The 22,815-nt window shown below is 46.5% G+C and overlaps 1 protein-coding gene across 4 annotated transcripts in view; it reads left to right on the forward strand.

Moving 5' to 3' along the window:
- Positions 1-22,815, forward strand: part of USP24 (ubiquitin specific peptidase 24) — a 2,099,319-nt gene that overhangs the window by 1,562,615 nt on the left and 513,889 nt on the right. For all 4 annotated transcript variants that reach the window (XM_078670143.1, XM_078670156.1, XM_078670149.1 and 1 more), the window contains exon 56: positions 17,878-17,994. In XM_078670143.1, coding sequence (XP_078526269.1) covers positions 17,878-17,994 — 117 coding nt within the window. The remainder of the gene's footprint in view (positions 1-17,877; positions 17,995-22,815) is intronic.

Below are 22,815 nucleotides of genomic sequence, written 5' to 3' on the forward strand. Positions count from 1 at the left end.
TGCCACCGAAGAGAACGCGTAATGTCATCAATTCTGTACATTGGCATTTCCAAGGCGGTACTTGCTCGGCGACGCCTTTCGTCGCAAGTGGAGCTGCAGTCTGTTGTACGCCTTTCCGCCTATACCACTTCTGCCCAGAGTGCTGAAGAAGATCAGGCGCGACCGGGCCCAAGCCATTCTGGTGGCTCCATATTGGTATCCAGAGCTACTCAACATGGCGATTGTCAGTCCAGCCCGAACTGCCAGGTCCTCCCTGGACTGAAAACAAGCATCCTAGGACCGGATTTAGGTCCAGATCTCTGTACTGGGGTGAATGTATGACCTTGTTCTGCATTCTGTCCATCAATTGTTCTTTTTCCATTTGTCACCTTGAGTGGGACGGGTATGCCCAGACGTGGGTCCGGTATGCCCAGACATGGGTCTTGTTCTCTCTATGCCACTGGAGTCAAGATATCCTGGCTAATGAGGGCTGAAAGCCCGAAACCTGTCCTAGGATGCTTGTTTCCAGTCCAGGGAGTACCTGGCCAGGCAGTTCGGGCTGGTCTGTTCCCATTGGGCTCAGGGTCAAGACTGATTTGCATAAGGCTGGGTCCAAACTGGAATGGATATAATCACCAATCTTCTTAATAAATCCTTACAGGAAGAAACTGTACCGAATGAGTGGAAGCACGCGATGATTCATCCGTTGCTGAAAAAAATGGGAGCAGATCCCAATCTGCCATCCAACTTTAGACCTATCTCTCTGTTACCCACCTTTGCAAAAATATTAGAAAAACATGTTCATAGGGTTCTCACTGATTTTATTACCACTCATGATTTGCTACCCCTCCATCAATCAGGATTCCGCACAGGCTTTTCCACAGAGACGGCCTTGTTAGGCGTCACTGAAAACATCCGTCTAATGCTGCACCGTGGAGAAACGGTAGCCTTGCTGTTACTCGACCTCAGTGCAGCATTTGATACTGTGTCACATTCTGTTCTTGAACAAACACTCCATTCCATAGTTATCAGGGGCGCAGCTTGTAACTGGATTAAATCCCTACTGGAACAGCGCACTTTCCAAGTCTTCTCTCAGTCCGCCTGCTCTGACACTATGACTCTTAAACATGGGGTACCTCAGGGCTCCATATTGAGCCCGTTACTTTTTAACATTTATATGAGCCCGCTGGCCAAAATGATAGAAGAGACTGGATTACTTATGTTCTCCTATGCTGACGATTCTCAGCTTATCTTCTCTCTATCATCTACAGAGTCTAATAACACCTCTTCACTTAAACTCGGCTTAACCAAGATCGCGGAGTGGATGAGAACATTTTTTCTCAAACTCAATGGTGAGAAGACTGAGCTACTTGTCTTAGGTAAGAACAAAGAGCTCTGGGGACCCCAACACTGGCCAGACGAGATGGGTACCCCCCGATCCCAGTCAAATCAGCCCGCAACCTTGGGGTCATCATTGATGAATCGCTTAATCTTAATCAACAAGCTGCGAAGACGTCAGCTACCTGTTTTGCGACATTAAAGTGGTTGAAAAAAATTTGTTGGATGCTGCCCAAAAATACTCAAAAAACTGTCATCAATGCTTTAATAACCTCCAGACTCGATTATGCTAATGTGCTATACTTGGGGGCCAATAAGGCTACAACCCGCCGATTACAGACAGTGCAAAATGAAGCCGCGAGATTACTGTGGAAAATTCCCATCTCCACACCTACCACCAAGTATATCCGCGAACTGCACTGGCTGAAAATCGAGAATCGGGTGAAGTTTAAATCTTTATGCATAAGATCTCTACCAACAGTGCACCCAAGTACCTACAAAATCTAATACATCCCTACCGCCCATCTCGAACCCTTCGTTCAGCCACGGCCAATCACTTTGTGATTCCAAAAATCAGGCTGGCACGAATGGGCGGAAAATCCTTTTCATATCTTGGGCCCTCAATTTGGAACACTCTCCCGGTGACACTTCGGCAGGAAATCAACTATATGAAATTCAGGAAGGCCTTAAAAACCTGGCTGTTCAACATCTAAAGACCTGAATCAATCAAAACACTGGATCACTAGCGCCGGGAAACCCTTTGTTGGGTAGCTGTTGCGCTATATAAATGAAATAAATAAATAAATGGCATGGTGAGCAAACAAACAATGTATTTAGGCCCAGATCTCTGAACTGGGGTGAATATATGACATTGTTCTGCATTCTGTCCATCAATTGTTCTTTTGCATTTGTCTCCCGGAGTGGGACGGGTATGCCCAGATGTGTGTCCTGTGCTCTCCATGCCACTGGAGTCAAGCTATCCTGGCCGATGAGGGCTGAAAGCCCAAAACCGGTCCTAGGATGCTTGTTTCCAGTCCAGGGAGGACCTGGCCTGGCAGTTCGGGCTGGACTGTTCCCATTGGGCTCAGGGTCAAGACTGATTTGCATATGGCTGGGTCCACACTGGAATGGCATGGTGAGCAAAAAAACGATGGCTATAGCCCCAGATCTCTGTACTGGGGTGAATGTATGATATTGTTCTGAATTCTGTTCTTCAATTGTTCTTTTTGCGTGGGTCTGGGGGCCCCCTCTGCAGCAGCCTCCAAACCCTCCTAGTCCAATCTATCTGAAAAAACACGGTAGGTATAGATTCCTTACCTTAGAATATTCCCGCGGTGTCAGACTGGATCCGGAAAGTTTTCGTCAGCAGTACCCCAGCGTCGGAAGGTGGCGTCAGTCAGCTCCGCGTACGTCGTCTGCGTCGTGGTCGCTGGGATGACGCCGCTGGAACTACTTAGACGATGCTCTCGCTCACTAACGTCAGTTCTTTACTTTTCCAGACCAGCCAGCGCAGATCCGGAGAGAGCGGTACCTCAGTCATTTTTTTACTACTTTTTGGAGCAACTTTTGTCGACATCTTATTGAGTCTTCGATCCCTGGTGCACGTTAGGGATGCCTGGGTTTAAGGCCTGCGCTTCCTGGCACCGACTGATGTCGGTAACGGATCCGCACAGCGTGTCTCTTTTTCCTGGATCGTGACCATGACCCCATGTCGTGCACCAACTGCCAGGCGATGGCTCTGAAGACTTTGCGGGAGTGGTCTCGAAAGCTTCTGGAGCATCGTCAGTCAGCTACGCGCCAATCGAGGTCCCCGTCCAGAGGGAAGTCGAGGGACCGGCTGCTGAGTCATCATCATTATTCGTCAAAGTCTTCGCACTTGGGTCAAGTAAGTCGAAGCGCAAGAAGAAGGCGAAGAAGCAGCGTCGCTCTTCGCCTTGGCTGTCGACCTACCGACTGAGACATGCTGGCGGTGCCCCTCTCTCGGCTCCGCTCGTGGAGCCTGAAGAATCGACTCCGGGCTTCCCTCCCTTTCCGGGACCCGATGTGACTCCCACCCAGCTTCGTATGTTCTACGAGGCGATGCATGCAATCTTCGTGCGGCAGCCTGATCCCGCCGGCATGCCTTTGGGCCCCACGGACTCGGCTGAGGGGTCTCTGCCTTCTCCGCCGGAGGTTCTGACCGCGGCCCCTGTTGGACCCCGGCCTGGGTCCGGATTGGTGCCGGTTGACCTCACGCCACCTCCACCGGGGCCGCTACCACCGGCACCACAGCCGTAGCTGCCGCAGGTCGGCTCCCCGGCCGGCGTGGACCCCATCCTCCTTCCGAGAACCGAACCGGTGCCGGACCACTGTCACTCGACGCTGGATTCCATGCCGGGTGGGACCTTTGTGCCCCTGTTCGTTCCAGGCATCCCTTATCAAGGGAACTGGACCCCAGAGGATGAGGAGGAAGAAGACTGGGAGGGGTCTCAGGACCCTTTAACTGACCAGTTGGAGCATGATTGGAGAGAGGATCTGGGGGATGCCAGTGGGTTGGACACTTCCCCCGATCTTGGCATGTTGTCTCTGTGAGAAGTTGGCCTGGTATATGATGTTCACTATTCTAGTGAACACCTTGCACCAGTCCAAACAACCCTTATGGTGATGGTTGTAAGTCAACCTTATAGACCAGCTATACTAGTGGTAGCGTGGACAGAACAGTCTTAGGCTAAAAGACTCTTGAGGGCGTGTAAAGCCAGCTGTTTTACCATATGTAACCCCTTGAATATCAAATGAAAGGACACCACACAGGATATATATAAAATATATATGTATTTATTTACTAACACACTCCTCTGAACTCTTTATGAGAACAGAGGCAAAAGCACATAACAAGTTACTTAGTCAGAATACGTTAAGTTGTCAAAACACAGTCCGGCCCTAGGGGCGAACTAAACCATATACTAAGAAAGTGGTATAAGTACCACGTCACGAGAAAAGGAAAGGCCTAGGGCATAGAGAATCGCTGGGGCTCCACTATCTGAACCTTATTTAAGAAGTAGGAGGCCCACAGGCGGCGCGTGCAGTGTCTTTACACACACGCGAGAGTCAATGTTAAGTCAATGGGAGCTTAAGAGTTAGAAAAAGAAGGATTCAGGACACTTCCGGTCTAGCTAGGAGGAAACAACTAAAAACCTAGACACTTGGATAGTCAATACCCTTGGGAGCACCGAAGTACTCGCGTTACCTCACCCACATGAAGCGGGTGCATAGGTGTGAAGATGTGTCGGGTTTCGCCGTTAAAGCCCATGGAGACCTGAAGGAAAGATGCTGCAGGCGACCAGGAGGAAGATGTCCGGGTGGATCCAAGGGCAGATCGAGGATGAAGAAGACCTGAAAGCAGAGGGGACAGAGTCTGGGTCACTAGCCAGTGACCGGGTGGAACCAGGAAGGAACCAGATGACGTCGAGGAGCAATCAGGTGCTGTCGTGAAGCTTGTCTCTTCAGCCACGTGGACCAGGAGGTGTCGACGACGACCAGGCGCTGGATACGGACTGTCCCACGAAGGCTCCCGCGGTCGGCGGTGTCGGCTTCCGGATTGGAGTCAACAAGCCTTGGAAAAGGCAACCCACGCAGGAATCGAAGATGGCTTTTTAATCAGCCCAGGAAGGTCTGATGGGCTGCTCCTTTTCAGGGGAGCAAGGGCCAGTCTGGAGCAACCAGACCAGCGTTGTACATCAAAGGTTTCGTCGTCACAGAGGCCACTAGCCTACGGGCAAGTGACCGGCTGGAGAGGAGCTGTCCCACGAAGGTTCTCGCAGATGGAGGGGTCGACTGCCGGATTGGAGTCAACAAGCCTTGGCAAAGGCAACCCACGCAGGATTCAAAGAAGGCTTCTGATGCAGACCAGCAAGGTCTGAGGTGCCTCACCTTTGCAGGGAGGCAAGGGCCAGTCTGGAGCAACCAAACCAGTGAGTTGATTCAAAAGGATTGTCGTCACCGAGGCTACTAGCCAACGGACCAGCGACCGGACAACGCGTCTAGCAGAACACAAGCAGAAGGGCCCCACGCAGAACTCGTGGAGTGTGGAGGGCTGATCTTCGGTGCAGGTGGAGCTCAGATTCGGGGCTTCTCAATCCCCAGTGCACAGCTTCGAGGTTACCTCAGGAGCTGCACAGTTAGCAAGTCGTGGACTTTTCAAGATGTCTGTTCCCACGTGTCTCGTCGCCTCCACGGATCTCAGCTATGCTGCAGACGTGATAAGAGGGTCAGAGAGGTCTGGAAGTCTGGGTCTTGTCAGGCTTTGTGCTCTGGTCCCAGCGGGAGCGTCGACAAAGCAAGCCGCTGATTTGCTGGATGGTGCCTGTTTGCCCAGGGTGGTCACTCCTTGGCCACAAGGGAGATTCTTCAGTCTTCAGCTTCAGCAGAACGTCGAAGGTCCAGAGTTTCGTTTCGAGTTTCAGTTCAGGATCAAATCTAAAGTCTGACACAGCTCCTACCTTTAAACAACTAAAAGGGGCTGGATTAGTTCCTAGGTCCCTCCTGTGGGTGGGACCAGGAAGGGGGGTGGTTACACCCCCTTTCCTTTGTCCAGTTTCGCGCAAGAGCTGGGGCTGGAGTTCCCCAGCAACCGGTTTGAACTGGGGTATGCATGTAGCACCTAGTGTGCCTTAGGCAGGGTCTCAATCTATTCAGCCCTCCCTGTCCCAATACACAAAGTCCTGTCTGGGGTGGTGCTCGCACCTCTCCAGGCAGGAAACCTATTGTCCAAACCTCCGTGACTGGAAGGACTCCCAGCAGCAGGAGGTCAGACTTGTGTCTGTGGCAGCAGCGTCCATTTTGTGATGCTGGGGCTCTGGTTAAATTTAACCGGGATAGTCAGCAACAACATGTCTTCTCCCTCTAGAAGGGTGGAATGCTACCCCTGTCGCCAGAATTGGCGAGGGGGTAGTATTCCAAAGCGTATGACACCTTACACGACATGTTTAGATAAAGCCAAACCAAAGTTAGCATTCAACCACGAGGATTATAATGCACTTAAGAGTATATGGTATGGCGATATCATAGAACAGCTATAAGGACATGGTTCCGAAAGCTGCAGACCGGCTCAGCTCATGCTAGAGCACCACCTCACACATAACCAAGCACTCTGCCTCTAGGATTGTTAAGGCCTGCCATAGGAGTGACTTATAGGTTACTGTGTGTCTATATATAAGGATAGATATTGGAATAATATACCTAAGCAAGGGGTGATTACACGACCTTGCCCCCAGCTGAGTGGTCAGCCAGCTGTGTCAGTTTGAGTGAGAAAATACCCAGAGAGAATAATAAACATCGCCATGAAATGAGCAAGGAACAACAATAGAGACGCTCTTCTGGAAGAAAGAATACCACCAAACTCGGAGCAAAAAAGACCAGTGTGTGTCAGAACATACAACACCCATTCAAATGAGATAACAAAAATATTCAATAAGAGATGGGATATTTTATCAAGCGGAACACTGAGTTTTGACAAACCACTTTTCGCCCACAAAAGAGGGAGCAATTTGAAGGACATGCTGGTCCACACCCGCCCAAAACCAGACACACCTCTGCCACATTCTACACACTGGATACAAGGCCACTTCCCTTGTGGAAACTGTGCGAGCTGCCACCTGACTAAAAGGAGCAAGCAATTGATTTTCAGCAACGGAACCAAATGGGATCAACGGGTATGACAAACCTGCAATAGCCGCAATGTAATATGCATGATTACTTGCCCCTGCGGTTTGGAATATGTTGGCATGACCACGAGACCCGTAAAGACCCGGATCAGTGAACACAAGAGCAACATCCGATGCAGGAAAAGCACAACCAAAATGGCGACTCACTTCCTAGAAACAGAACATTGTGTCAACGATGTCCTTTGGACAGTCGTAGAACAACTTCCATCTGAATCTGGCCTACATGAAAAAGAACAACGGGTGTTTCGGCTGGGGACCCACCTCACGGGCCTCAATGATGAAATTCCTTGGGGACAACTGACTTGAACTAAAATCACAGTGAACACCCCAGCTCGACTCCATTTAATCTCCAAAAATTAGGTCATGAATTGAAATGATGTGCAGGCTTGAACTGAATAGGCACGCTAAGATTCTCTCAGTGATACTCTCAGAAATTACTTTCCCAAAACTGTGACCACAGAATAAACTACTATAGAACTATTATGACCTTTGTTTCAGAGAGGTGAGAGAGTCACAACCCTTTGTATTTAGTGACCTTTTTTGGTTTTTATTGACCATTATTTTTATTTTTATTGATCATCATCTTAATAATACCACGATGATTCAGCATGTAAACATGCAAACTACTAGGGATGCGCCCCTGCACACCCTCTAGTTACCATAAGGTCTGCAATGATACCTCTTTAAGTCATTACTTAAGATCTGAAAGCCCCGGTAGTTGAAAATGGACGTTTATTAACGGTTTTTCTGCAAATGCCATGATACTTCTTTAAGTGACTACTTAGATCAAAGAGCCCCGGTAATTGAAAATGCACGTTTAAGAACATGCTTTCCGCACGCGTCCACAGATGTACTTAAAGGAAACGGTATTGTGGCGGCCACATGTACCAAGAAAGGCGCATGCGCAGTAACACTAGTGTATACGCATGCGCGGGCCAGCAACGCTACGAGCAGGTCGTTTGCGCAAGACTAAGGTGTTCAACCCAGACACCTGATTATAATCAAGACGAGATGCCCGGAACACCTTTATATGGGCATTTCCGGCGATCCCAAGACTTCAATTAAGCAATTAATGCTAGTATAAAAACGGCACGAAAACATATGCCTGCTCACTCTCAGCGGAGCCGCGTATGGGGCAGTCAGGCAGCAGTGTCTCCTAGAACTTCGTGAGTATAAAACAGGGATAATGGTAAAACACCGATACCTAAAGTAAGTACCAGTAAAAGCATCTTGTGGCTGAATGTACTTCTTCTATCAGGTAGCTAATCAGCACGTTAATCCCCTACGTTCCACAGGCTCATGAGGCATTGAAAGATAATTATCACAGTATGCCATTCTCATTTCCCTTCCTTCTGTTCCTCTTTTTCCTCACTTTACATCAATAATTCAAAGTATTATCACCACCATAGATGAAACAGGATAAAGAACTTGTTTCTTAGAGAGTGTGTTTTATGTTAAGTGTAATGTATGTCTTGTATGTGTATTTTTTCACACCAGGCACGAATTCACCGGTAATTTTGCTGTCTAGTGATCGGAGCCCACACATATCTTTTCTCCACAGGTCACTGCGCCTAGTGTTTTTGTTTAAAAGGAGCGGACCACCAGAAAAAATTCTTTGTCCCCTTCCTTTTCAGGTCGAAAATAGCGACTCAAACCAGTAGGTACATAACATGTCCTGCACATATATTTCACTTTTGTAAAAATACTTCGTTTTGAATAGAAACATGTGAGTAAGGTGGGGATTTGTGTACCCTGTCCTGAAGAAGGAGCCCAGTCTCCGAAACATGTCGACACACACACAAAGGAGGTAGTGCACATAGCCTTGCACTTCAAACCTCCGTTTACTGCACGTTTTTAATAGTGCCAGCTCGGGGGCAGATTAAAATTCTTTGTTACCCCACGAGCCAGGCTCTTTTTAAACTTCACTCGCCGTTTATAACCTCACCACTCACATAAGATACCTTCACATACACCACACATAGTCTGGATTGAGTGCTCCCGCGTAGTCGCAGGTCGTAGCACGCCGCATCCCGTAGAGGGGTGCGAAGACCCCAATGATGAAGCATGACACCAAGGGTCCTTTTGGTGTGTGAGGGGTATTTTAAAACATAGGGTGTTCCCAACCATAGTTACGGAAACCCTTCCTACAGTGGATTCTGTTTGTTTATAAACTATTGACCAGGGGGTACGAATCAACCTGTGAACCTTCCCACCCTCTTTGTTAATTTTGCAGTTTGAGTGGCCAGCCAGGGGTGGCATAATACATGCTGCAGCCCCTGGTAGGCCTTGGTTACACCTATGCCCTGGGCAACTAGGGTGCACTTGTACAGGGGCTGATAAGGTGAACCAATTTCTAATTGTGGATGTACCTAGAGTACGTGGTGTGAATTTAGAGACAGTGCACCTGGGCTGTGGGTCTGATTAGCAGGCCCACAGCCACATCTAAGTCGAAAACCAGTAAAGCAAAAGCAAAAAGTGGGGATGACCATAGGAAGCAGACCCTACTCTCCTACAGTCTCCTCCTACCGTGGCTACAGAAGTCGGAGCGTCATATTCAATGGTGTTACGGAGGGCAGCCAAGGCCCTCAACCTTGAGTTCCCTACTGTGGCGGTTAGGACTAACCTCCTAACTGAATCGCTTCAGCCGGCAGCAAGCTCTTTGGAGCCCCTGCTGCCTTTTAATGAGGCACTCACTGACATCCTTTTGGGCACCTGGTCCAGGCCCAACAGGGGGGCTCCAGTGGACAGAATGGTTGCCAGATACCACTGCCTGGCGACCCCACTTTACTCTCCCAACACCCCACCCCTGAGAGCTTGGTGGTCCAAGCCTCTGCTTCCAAAAGTGCATGCCGGAACAGGAATCCAAAAAGCTGGCCCACCTTGGAAAGAAACTTTCTTCTTCCGCCAGCTTAGGACTGCGGTCGGAAAACACTGCATGTCTTTTAGGCCATTATTCCCACTCTGTTTGAGATACGGTTGCGCAGTTGCTTCCCCAGTGTACAGAGGAGGCCCGTACACTGCTCTCCCAGGCTGTTGCCCATGGGAGGGATGCAGCAAAGTTTGCGATCCGTTTTGGGCTGGACACCGCAGACTCTGGGCAGAACGATTTCCCTGTCAGTAGCCCTCAGATGCTACGCCTGGATAAGATCCACTGGTTTTTCAGACAATGTTCAGAACACCCTCATGGATATGCCCTTTGATGGCCGTCGCCTTTTTGGCGACACAGCAGACCACGCTTTAGACCGTTTCAAGGATTCACAGGCTACGGCCAAGCTCTTGGGCCTCTCCAGCCATTCAGCGCAGTCTGCTTTTCCCCCCTTTCGTAGCTACGGAAGGGGCGCCCTACTACGTTCGGCCCAGGGCCACGGATCGCAGCAAGCTGCCCAAGCTTCACGCGGACGCGGAAACCGCCGGCACCGTTCAGTCAAGCACCCCCTCCCCCTGCAGCGGCCTCTAAACCTTCCTAGTTCGACATTTCAGACCCACCAAACGCCAGTGGGCGGCAATATTCGCCATCACCTCCCCCGCCGGCGCACCATCACGTGGGACATGTGGGTTTTGCAGATAGTCCGAAGGGGCTACTCCCTCCCTTTCGAGGCTACCCTTCCAGCCATACCACCGCATGTCGGAGGATCATCTGGCACTTCTCCAACAAGAAGTTGCGGCTCTCTTGGCCAAAGGAGCCATTGAGCGTGTTCCTGTTGCAGAAGTAGGCTGTGGTTGTTATTCCCACTACAAATTTGTGGCATGGTGCACAGCAAAGGCTGTGAATACCCTTTCTGCCCCTCTTGTTCCTCCTTTCTTTGGCCCAGCATGGCTCTGCTCTGGGCACTATCAAGGTCTATCTCTCAGCCATCTATTTTCAAGTCCCCAATCGTTAACCGATTCTTGAAAGGCATAACGCACGTCTTTCCTCCTATTCCGTTCTTTATGCCTCAGTGGGAGTTGAATCTTCTTCTCACTTATTTGATGTGCCCTTCCTTTGAGCCCTTACATAACTGTCCCTTGATGCTTCTTAAGCTCAAGACTGCTTTCCTGGTGGCCATCACCTCTGCAAGGAGAGTGGGTGAGGTCCAGGCTCTTTCTTCTAAGCCTCCTTTCTTATCTTTTCATCTGGACTAAGTTGTCCTTTGGACTCGTCCATCCTTCCTGCCAAAGGTTGTCACTTCATTTCACATCGAGCAGACCATCACTTTGCCCAACTTCTTTCCGCCTCCGCATCCTTCCAGAGAGGAAGACAGGCTCCACCGTCTGGACCTGAAACGTGCGCTCTCATTTTACCTGAATCGCACACAACAGTTCCGGGTGGATGACCAGGTCTTTGTTGGCTAAGTTGGCGCCAAGAAAAGTCGGGCCGTACACAAGAGGACTATCTCCAGATGTGTTGTCTTGTGTATTAAAACCTGTTCTCTGGCAAGGAAGGAGCCTCCTGTGGGGCTGCGCGCCCATTCCACCAGGACGACGGCTGCCACTACAGCATTGGGACGTGGTTCTTACGAGACATATGTCAGGCAGCTATGTGGGCCATGCTGCACACTTTTACTAAGCACTATTACCTGGACAGCCAAGTCCGGAGAGACGGCTTCTTTGGCCGTTCTGTTTTCCAGGACTTCCTGGTGTGATCTTGGTTTGCAGACACTCCAGTGGGGTTGGTATTGCTGGTGTATCTATTCTAAGGTAAGGAATCTATCACTATGTGTTTCTTTCAGATGAACAAGTTACTTACCTTTAGTAACGATATATCTGTAAGAAACATTAGTTAGTGATAGATTCCTTACTGCCCCACCCATCCTCCCCATTCTGTGAACTGATTTCTAGGGTTAAGGTCATCCCTTTCAGGGCCCTAGTTTCAATGCACCAGTGGTCAGTATCTTGCATGGCTCTGCGTTTCTGGTGCAGAAAGTCGTGTACAGAACTGACCTCAGCGCACAAGTAGCTGCCGCGACGTCATATCGGCAACCACGATGCCAACAATGGACGCAGAGCTGCACAATGCCACTTTCCGACGTGCAGGGGTACTGCTGACGAAAACTTTCCGGATCCTGTCTGACGCCTATGGGTAATTCTAAGGTAAGGAATCTATCACTAACTAATATTTCCTACAGATATATCTTTACAGAAGGTAAGTAACTTGTCCTTCAGGCTCTTCCTTCTAAGCCTCCTTTCCTTGCTGTTCATCCAGGCAAGGTTTCCCTCAGAACTCAGCCTTCTTTTCTTCCCAAAGTGGTTATCTCTTTCTACATAGGACACACCAAATCCAAAACGTGCGCTATGCTTTTCTTTGGATCGTACAATGCTATTCAGTGTGGACGATCAACTCTTTGTTGGCTATGTTGGCGCCAAAAAAGATCGGGCCGTGCTGAAACTGACCATTTCTTGGCGAGTCGTTCTTGCATCAAAATATGCTATTCCTTGGCGAAGAAGGAACCTCCAGTATGATTGCGCACCCACTCCACCAGGGCGACGGCAGCCACTACTGCTTTGGGACGCAGAGTCCCTCTCAATGACGTCTGTCAGGCAACCACGTGGGCAACACTGCACACGTTCACTAGACATTATTGCCTGGATGCTCAAGTCTAGAGAGACAGCTTCTTTGGCCGTTCAGTTCTCCGGAACTTCGTGGTGTTAACTTGGTTCGCAGACCCACCTCCAGGGTTGGTATTGCTGGGGTATCTATTCTAAGGTAAGAAATCTATAACTATAGTCTCTTTCAGATGAACAAGTTACTTGCCTTTGGAAACGTTATATCTGTAAAAGACATATATTAGTTAATGATTCCTTACCGCCCCACCCATCCTCCCCGTTCTGCGAAAGGACTTCTAGAGTGAGGGATTCTCTTTCAGGGCCCTAGTTTTGTGCACCAGTGCTCAGTATCTTGCATGGCTGTGCGCTTCTGACACGGAATGTCGTGTAAAGAACTGACAGCGCTCAGGGGGTGGTGTCTAAGTAGGTACAACAACGTCATTCCGGCGAACAAGCCGCCAATGACGGAACCAGAGTTGAACGATGCCCCCTCCCGCGCAAGGGTACTTCTGAGGAAAATAATTCTCTGGATCCAATCTGATGCCTGGGAATCTATAACTAATATATGTCTCTTACAGATATATCATTACGGAAGGTAAGTAACTTGTTCTTCTGTAGATTTGCATGGATTAGACTGAACGCCAACATGATCCTCACCTCTCCCAGCAATAGGATATAGGAAGGGTAGAAGCAGCTTGGGTGGAGCTCTAGGCTCCTTTTCAAGAGGAGCAAAAGCGGGATAGTTGGAGAAGCGGTCCTTGTAGCATGGATGCAGCTTGCGGCTGACTCACGTGACAACTCCTGCATCCTTCAACCTATCAACCGACTCTGGATATCTACAATACTAAACTATATACGGCGCTATGCAACAATCGCCTTGATGAAACGTATATCAAGAGACTCATCAATGAAAACGTGCATAACTAGGAAAATTCCACAGACAAAAAAGCCAACGGAACAGAGCCGTTCTCAGACACTGAACCATTCGACTCCATCCCGCGATAAATTCTGGCATGACCTCTCACAGGAAACAGAAGATGGGATGGAGCCGGCCCGAGAATAACATAGTTTTTCATCTCGCCGTAGCAGAAATAGATTCTCCAACCGGCCAAGCGATTAAACGCTCAGAGGGGACAAGTAAGGAAAATGGAAAGCAGACATATCCACTATTTACAGTTGGGGCTTCAGAGGGGAAGCCAATTGGAGAATGTAACTGATTCACAGTGTTAGAATGGGCACCCAAACCGATTCCATCTCAGCAAATCCGCTTGGAAAAAGACCCCCAGGCAATTAATCCCCCAAGTTAATTGGAAGACCTGCTTGTCCCAATACTGCAATCAGCTCAACCACTCACAATAGAGACAACATTAAATCCGATATTAAGCGAACTCCCTGAAATGAAGACAAGAATCTTAAAACCAACGAACAGCTTGGACAGATTAATGAAGATCTTTAACAGCTCAGCATTCATACGAACCAGGTAAAATTGAAGGTATCCTCTCTCACAGATACTAGCAATAACCAAGAAAGAAACTTCACTAAACTTCAAACCGAATTGGAACATCTTTAGCTAAAACTAGATGATGTGGAAAATTGAGCTTGGTGTACCAACTTAAGGTTTGTGTGTATACCCGAGGATCGCGAAGCAGGGCATTCACCCATAAAACTGTTATCCTATTTGATTCGCAAAGTTGTTCTTCCAGAAAAAGTGAATGAGGGCATCGATTTGACTATTGCTAGAGCACATTGAGTACCGGCAGTCTGATCAATGAATTCAAAATATCCCATAACAATCCTGGTCCACTTCAGAGATGTCCGGATCAAAGAATCAAAAAACTTTCTCTGCGCCGGACAATTTTTCATTTCGAATGTATCCAGATGTATCGATATTTGCAGCACGAAGACCTCGAAAATTTGTTGGACTGATAGATGACTTCAAACAAACTGGTGCCCCAGCTGCTATAATCCAACAACTCAAGCTAAAAACTCTTTTTAAGGGCCGATCCCACAAATTCCAGTCGATTGATCATGCAAAAGAATTTCTGTTTACAATCGAGGGGGAACAAAGATATAGCAATCATTTAAGATTACATGTTATGAGATATACATGAATTATAGATAACTAACAACATTGATTCATTATGAACTTGAGAATGTAGTAGTACAATGATGTACATTATGAGAATGAGGCATTATAAGGTTTAAGGCCTGCTTGCATTACCTCCTTAGAAGAGCCCGAGTACCATTCCAAGGTACTCCCTTAGGGGGAAGGAGAGGTGGCATGGGTTGTGGGACAGGGCACGGGTGGGACAAGAGCCCATGACGGATGGGGCTTGGAGAATGGGGAGGAAGGAGGACTACAGGGACACGAAGAGTTGTAGTGATAAAAAAGGTAAAATAAATCTCAAGTAGAAGGGAGGGAGAGAATTTCCAAATTTTAAGATATAGACTCACTCATATCCAAATTAAGCGCTCTAGTGGGACCCGGTGGACAAAACTGGGAGGAAAAACAAAAAGCAAAAAAGCGAAGTCGCGTAGAAAGAAAATTATATGTAAATGGTTGACAATCAGAGGTGTGTATATCGTTGTTCAAGATCAGTGGGGCAAATAATCAAACCAAATTGAAATCTACACTTAAGTGACTCATGACAGCACAGACAATTTTAAGCACTTTCAGCCCCACCTGGATGGCATAGCTTGATCTCCGAAGCTTTTCTGGCATCTGCGGATACGGCAGTCAGGGGAGTTGCGGTTCTACTTAAACGCCACTTTCAGGGGGAAGTCCTCCAAATTAAGAGGGATCCAAGTGCAAAATGGGTAGTTGTAAGCCTGAAGACTGGCGATCAGACTCTTCAGATAGTTATCATGGCGCCATGGAGGATGAGACAGTTGCTCTGGATGAACTCAAAATGCACTATATCTATTACCTGGCTTAATAGTTATAGGAGAAGATTTCAATATTATACAGAATTTACGGCTAGACTCTACTCACAAGTACAAAGTACAAAATCAACTCAATTCCCATAAACAATTGGTAAAAATGACTTGATCTAGCATTAATTGACCCCTGGATAACTCAACACCCATTATCCAGATAATTCACGTTTCTCAAAAAGATATAATTCAGTTTCAAGAATAGATTTCTTTTTAATATCCCATCAATGGGAGAACGTGAAGTAATGGATTCTTCCAAATCCCTTTTCTGATCATTCTGTTCTGGTGATCGAAATTAAGATTAGGGCAAACTCAGGTGAGCGTCTTCGGTGGATATTAGATAAGACTCTAACTGAGGATGGCTTGGTTACAAGTATGTAAACTCCCCTTACTGAATTTTCTGAGAGGAAAATTGGATGAGGGAATCCTGTAAGGCGTTTATTAGAAGCAAGGCAATATCACTTAAAGCCAATATCCTCAAACTTAGAAAAGAGATTGCTAGGAAATTACAGCAGGAACTAGATCAAGCAACTCAGCTACACCTAAAATATTATTCACAGGCAAGTTAATATAGACTAAGAAAAGCTAGAGAAGATATTACACAGCATTATGATTCTCAGTCAATAGCCAATCAGACTACTTCTCCTCAACAACTCTACGAGGAAAACGAACATGTGAGGAAATATGTGGCCTGATCGGTAAAACAAAGACGCAATAACGCCACCAGTAAGTCTTTTTTTGACAAGTATAGAGGCAAAATAGTAGACCAAATGGTGGAAATTGACAAGAACTTTTTTGACACATTATAGCAGGTTGTACACCTCTTCATCCTGCATGGCCTCAGAGGTTGTTAATAACTATCTTAGCACTTTTGTTTTACTCACACTAAGGCTTGTACAATAAGTTCAGATAATGGGGTCCTAGTATTCCACACCAGTGGTCAGTGTACTTTTTGGCTCAGCGATTCTGGCATGGAAAGTCACGAAAAGTAACTGACTCAGGGCACTGGGGTGGCACCTATGTAGATACCGTGCACGTCACTTCCGTCGTGGATGATGCAGATGATGCCATGCGGAGCCTAACGACGCCACCTACCGGCATGCAGGGGTACTGCTCAAGAAAAATCGCCCGATCCAGTCTGACGCCTCGGGATAGTTCTAAGGTAAGGAATTTGCTGCTAGAAGTCGGTCTATCAGATAAGGTGTTACCGAAGGTAAGTAACTTGTTTATTATGTTATTTATCTGTTTTATCATGTTCTATTGTATTTTTTCGAGTGATTTTGTTTTTTACTCTTATCCATACAATAAAATGTTAGCTACCTTCAGTCATTCTAGTCAGAGGAATTAAGGCATTCCACAACACACCTATTGAGTCTGCACACATAGCTAATAATTAGTAAGAAACATGCAATGGCATTTAAATGGAGCAAGGGGGCTGTAGTTAACCTTTAGATCAAGATTTTTTGAATTCACAGAAGTGACTCTGTTATGTCCCATATGTATGAAATGCTGGTCATAAATTGCAACTAGTATTTTCGTGACTAATGTGGACTTTTGCAAACCTATCTAATGTCAGTTCACAAAATTCCAGATAGTAATAGGTCACAAACTGACATCCCTCATTATTATTTAATTGGTGGATTACAAATTGATCTGGCTTCGATTGATGGCCATCACAGAAATGGAGGCCTGCTGGGGTCAGCAGACCACTGTGTCGGCGATCGCTTATAGAAAACTCGGCAGAGTAAAAAAAAGTAGTAAGAAACTTTTTAAAAGTTTGTGACAGAGCAGACAATGGTCCCCTGGACCACTGCCTCCTCCGCAGTAGACGTTTATTTTTTTTTAAAAAACAACAAAACATTCACAAAGGGAAAGAGTTACCAGACAAACTTACGGGTTAGTAACTTTTCAATGCTTTTCGACCGCTATGTCAGTCGTAAATCAATGGTACACATTGTTAATCACGATTTGGAAGGAACGCCTACAGCGTGCAACTACCAAATAGCAATTCCTTATACGTTTCTAAATTAACTTAAGAGTCTGTAAAAAGTTACCAACTCCTAAAGCCAGTTTACTGTGTTGCAAAAAGCATTTTTTGGGGCGCAGACTCCAAATCGGAGGATTTGTGACCACAAAAATTCTTTGTGCATCTGGCCCTTGGTTCTTGAAGATAAGAAGCTAAATATGCAACCATGTACATTCATGGGGGAGCAAGTGACACGACAATGAGAGCTTGGGACCAGGGCAAATGTTGGCGTCTAGGAATTTGGCTTACTGGCATATTAAGATTGTGTTTCAGTTTTTAGATCTTGCTGCTTAATATAGAAGGTAAGTTTGTGCATAGTTGTATTAAACCTTTGTTTGTTGACAAGCATTCTAAATAATGTTTTTTGCCTTCCAGTTAAAAAGTATTCATCAGTTATTGGAGGTGCTTCTTAGTTTGTTGGATAAAGATGTTCCAGAAAACTGCAAGAATTGTGCTCAGTACTTCTTCCTCTTCAGCAATTTCGTACACAAGGTAAATATATAAAATCACTTTAAAAAACAGCAGTGTGTAAACTAATTGAGCAACAAATTATGGCAGTCACAAGAAAAAAGTTGGAGCGGTTTTAGTTGAATGCAAGGATTATAATAAGGAGTAAAAGTAAACAAGTTGGTTACTGTGGCTTTTTGTTGTCCTTTATACTCTTGTAAAACGGACCAAGACAAGCCAGAAATGTCATTGTATTTTTTGAAATAGTAGAAGGAAAAAGATTTTGATGAATACTAATGTACTAGAACTATTACCGTTAATTGGGCCACAGATAGAAATATGCTACTTCTGGTGGCGAATTGGTTGCCACTGAGCAGCACCACACCCCAAAGGCAAGACAGAATGCATGTATTTTGAACCTTTGTCTTAAACCTTGTAGCCAAGTTCAATTAGGAGACAACAAACTATGTATTTTAAAATAATTGCAACCTCTTAAATATAGAGGCCTAGGTAACCTGAATTGCAAAGGCTGACTCTTTAAAACTCCTCTTCCAGCCCATTGGAGGGTTAGGTCCTCCCCTTACTCCGGCTCCACTCTACAGAGAAGAAGCAAGCAGGGTGATATTGGGGAAACAAGGGAGGAGGGAAGACGAGGGCTTATTTTAGACACTCCAAACCAATAGCAGAAGGGCACTGGCAATCTATATGTGGCATGATTATTCTGTTCTAGTGAGGTGCCAGTTTCATGTAAGCTAAAAAGGCGGGGTTTGCCTTTTTTAATGACTTAAATTACTGGCATTACTCCTAGGCATTGACTCAGCCTTGCTGTAATTACTGGCAGTAAAAAGAGTCCATGGTGATGATAAAGAGCACAGTGATAGTGTTATTTGAACTAGCATATTTTTGGACTCTAAGGTAAAAGTGAAATCCTAAAGAAGCGTAGAGTCTCTTATTTGGCTCTATTGGTCTATTTTAGTTACTATTCAAGTAGGCTATTCAAATAAAAGTGAACTTGAAACAACTGAGCCATCATGCAAGGAGCCAAACCAGCTTCTGCAGAGTTATATATATTCTAGGGACGGAACCTAGCTCTGTGTTATGAATCGGGCCGTTTGCGGGAAAATAATTGATGAGTACTTGAAAGAACAACCCAGTTCCAGTTGAACCGCTTACTGGACAAAAATACTTCATAGTGAACAGTGTCACAGAATGTGGAAAAATAATAGTAATATTCAGCTGGTTAAATCAACTATACACTGAGAATAGGGTCCTGTGGCTTTTTCTTGGCAACAACCAATATGGAACAATAACCTAGCTAGTAGCTTTGGGGCAACTTGTAGAATGGAATGGAACTTGCAGCATTTTAGATAGATTAAATATTGCATTTTTTATACAATGAAATCTAGTTCAGTGACAACATCTTTTACCACCCTTGATCTTCCTGTCCTTTCACTGATTCACCAACATGGCAGTTTTCCATTACTTACTTTCTTCATCGCAGCCTTTTTGCCAAGTGTTACTCAACAGTAAACCTTTGCGGTTAGTGAGGGAGAGGTTGGAACTGTTGTGGTTTCTTCTTAGGACAACTACTCTGATCTCTGCAATACTTTAGGGCTTGCTTACTTGAGGCTACAACCCAGGGTTACCAACGATGCAACCCGCCCCTTGATAACATTTGGACTGCTACAGCTGGATATGGATTCCGATCTTTCTCAATCAGAGGAGATTTTTCATCCAGCAAGGACCAAAAAACAAAACCACAGACATGTTCAAGCAATCAATTAACATTTGTATAGCGCATCACCCCTAAGGGTATCTGGGCGCTGTAGGGGCGTTGTCTCAGTCGAAAAGCCAGTTCTTGAGTTTCTTTCCGAAGTACACCTGTGAGGGTGCAGTTTGAAGATGGCGGGACAGGTCTATCCATGTCTTGGCGACGATGGAGGAGAAGGAGCGGCTTACCTTCAGCTGCGATTGATGCAGGGTTGTGCGCACAGGCTAGTGAGGAGGAGCGTATGTGTCTCACGAGTAGATGGAAGTTCAGTTGATGGTTGATGTAGACCTGTCCTTGATTGTGTAGAGCTTTGTAGGCGTGCGTGAGAATCTTGAACTGGCATCCATTCCGGATGGGGAGCCAGTGAAGGGTTCTGAGGTGGGGGGTGATATGGGTCCATTTGGGGAGGCCCAGGATGAGTCTGGCTGCAGCATTCTGTATGATCTGTAGTCTTCTGTGGAGCTGGGTGGAGATGCTAGGCGGAGAGGGTGTTGCTGTAGTCGAGGCTGCTAGTGATGAGGGACTAGGTGATTGTCTTTCTGGTGTTGACTGGGATCCATCTAAAAATTCTGCGGGGAATGCGAAGTGTGTGGAAGAAGTAGGATGCGACTGCATTGATTTGGCAGATCATGGTAAGTTCGCTGTCGAGGACAATGCCTAGGTTGCGGGCATTGTGTGGGAGTGGGTGTTGGTCCGAGTTCTGCTGACCACCAGCTTTGGTCCCATATGGCAGTGTTCTTCCCAAAGATCACTACTTCTGTCTTGTTGGAGTTCAGTTTAAGGCAGTTGTCTCATGTCCAGTTGGTTACATTAGACATGACATTGCAGAAGTTCGTTCTGGTGGTGGAGGGGTCTTCGGTGAGTGAGAGGATGAGTTGGGTGTTGTCTGCATAGGATTTTGAGGCCATAGGATCCGACGATGTCTGTGAGGTGGTGGTCATGAAGGTGTTGAACAAGGTGGGGCTGAGGGATTATCCTTGGAGGACACCATATATGATGTCCTATGGTTTGGAGGTGAAGGGAGGCAGCCCGATGCTCTGTGCGTCCAGTGAGGAAGTAGGCGATCTACTTGAGGGTGTTTTGCTGTATGCCGATGTTGTAGAGTCTGTTGATGAGGGTGTGATGGCATAAAGTGTTGAACGCTGCAGAGAGGTTGAGGAAGGTCAGGGCCACAATTTCTCTGCAGTTTGTCGTCTGTGGCCACAATCGGCAAGGGTGCAATGCTGTTGTTGGCACGACATCCTGATTGGGAAGTGTCAAGTAGGTGGTTTTGTTCCAGGTATTCTGTGAGATGTTGGTTGATGGCCTTCTCGAGTACTTTGGTAGGATTAGAGAGCAGGATTGGTCGATATGTTTGAGTTATCTAGGGCGGTGTGTTTCTTTATTAGGGGTCCGACCTCTGCGTGTTTCTAACTGTCCAGGAAGGCTGCTGTGGTGATGGAGCTGTTGATGATGCTGGTGAGTTACAAACTTACTGGGTTGGTTCCAAGGTTGAAAAGACAGTGGGGCCAGGGCCGATGGGTGCCACTGAGTGGATGGATGACATGATGGCCAAGGTGGTCTGAGTGGTGAGCAGCGGCCAAGTGGTGATCAATCGGCTAGTGTGCACTAGTTGGTCTAGGTTGTTGAGGGCAGTGGGTTGGCGGGCGAAGTTGTTGTAGATGGTGGTGATCTTGCTGTGGAAGTAGTCCGAGAGGGTGTTGCAGAGTTCTTGGGAGTGGTTGATTGTGTTCTCTGTGGCTGCCAGGTTGGAGAATTCCTTGACTATTTTGAGTTCTTTTGTGTGGTTGGCCACTGTGTTGATGTGAGCTGGTGATGGCTGCTTGTAGGAAAGTGCGCTTTTTGGCATGTTTACACCCCACTTTTTGCTTGGTATCGGGTGCAACTTTGACTGAAAGTGTCCTGGGTTCCTGCTAACCAGGTTTCCAGTACCAGTATTCTGTCCGTAAACTGTAGCATTGTTCCACAATTGGCACCACTTAAGGATCCATGATAGGTCCCTAGCAAATGGTACCTCTGGTACCAAGGGCATTGGGACTAAAGAGAGTCCCTTAGGGCTGTAGCATGAATTGTGCCACCCTAAGGGACCCCTCACCAAGCACATGCAAACCGCCATTGTCTTGGTGCAGAGAAAAGTAGAGTCGATAATGCATATAGCCCTGTGTGCCATGCCTGTAAAACACAACGTGGTTTACAGGCATGGCACACAACTTAACCGTAACTTCCTTTCCTTCACCTGTCACACAACTTAACCGTAACTTCCTTTCCTTCACCTGTGACACAACGTACGCTACCTCACACCCAGCTTGGAACTGGGCTTGCTTCAAACGGAACCTGGAACCTCTCCACTCTGCTCACAAGCAATAACAACAAATAAAGGACTAGCGTCTCCAGTCCCCCTACATGGCGGCCATTTAAGACTGACCTCTCTCTCTACTCAGCGGCCATCACGGACTAGTCATTGCCTTTTACCGCAGGCTCTAATTTTATTTTAAGTATTTTATCTTATTGTCTTATTACTGGATTACTACACTGTATGCATTGCTTTCACACTGCCATCGTATATTCTAGTGTTATATTGTTATTGCTGCAATATATATGCACATTTATGGGACTTAGTAACTCATTAGTAGTTTAGCCCTATTCTAGCCTGTATTTTATTGTATTTTTATTGTAGTGCTATATTGTTATTACTGCAATATGTATGCACATTTATGGGATTTAGTAATTCATTAGTAGTTTAGCTCTATTCTAGCCTGTATTTTATATGCGGCAAGCTGCACATATCTCACCTCTATCCCCATCATTCACTGTCCGCTTCCGCATTTATTTATTCTCTTATTGGGTTTTCATTGTAAGCTACGTCACGATATTGCACTGATTATTACTACCTCATCCAACTCTCTCTGGCAGGCAAACTGCGCCCAGCCACTTTCTAAGCCTAGACTACATTGCTGCTACCATGTACATTCTGATATGTAACTAAGCCTCCACCTAATAGGCCTTACCTCGCATAGCTGGTCACACGGTGTAAGTTGACTGCTACCTTGTATATAGGATACATCTGATAAGATGCTCCCACGCACTGGCTGTTC

Source organism: Lissotriton helveticus, chromosome 1_2, assembly GCF_964261635.1.
Source record: "Lissotriton helveticus chromosome 1_2, aLisHel1.1, whole genome shotgun sequence".
Lineage (NCBI taxonomy): Eukaryota > Metazoa > Chordata > Amphibia > Caudata > Salamandridae > Lissotriton > Lissotriton helveticus.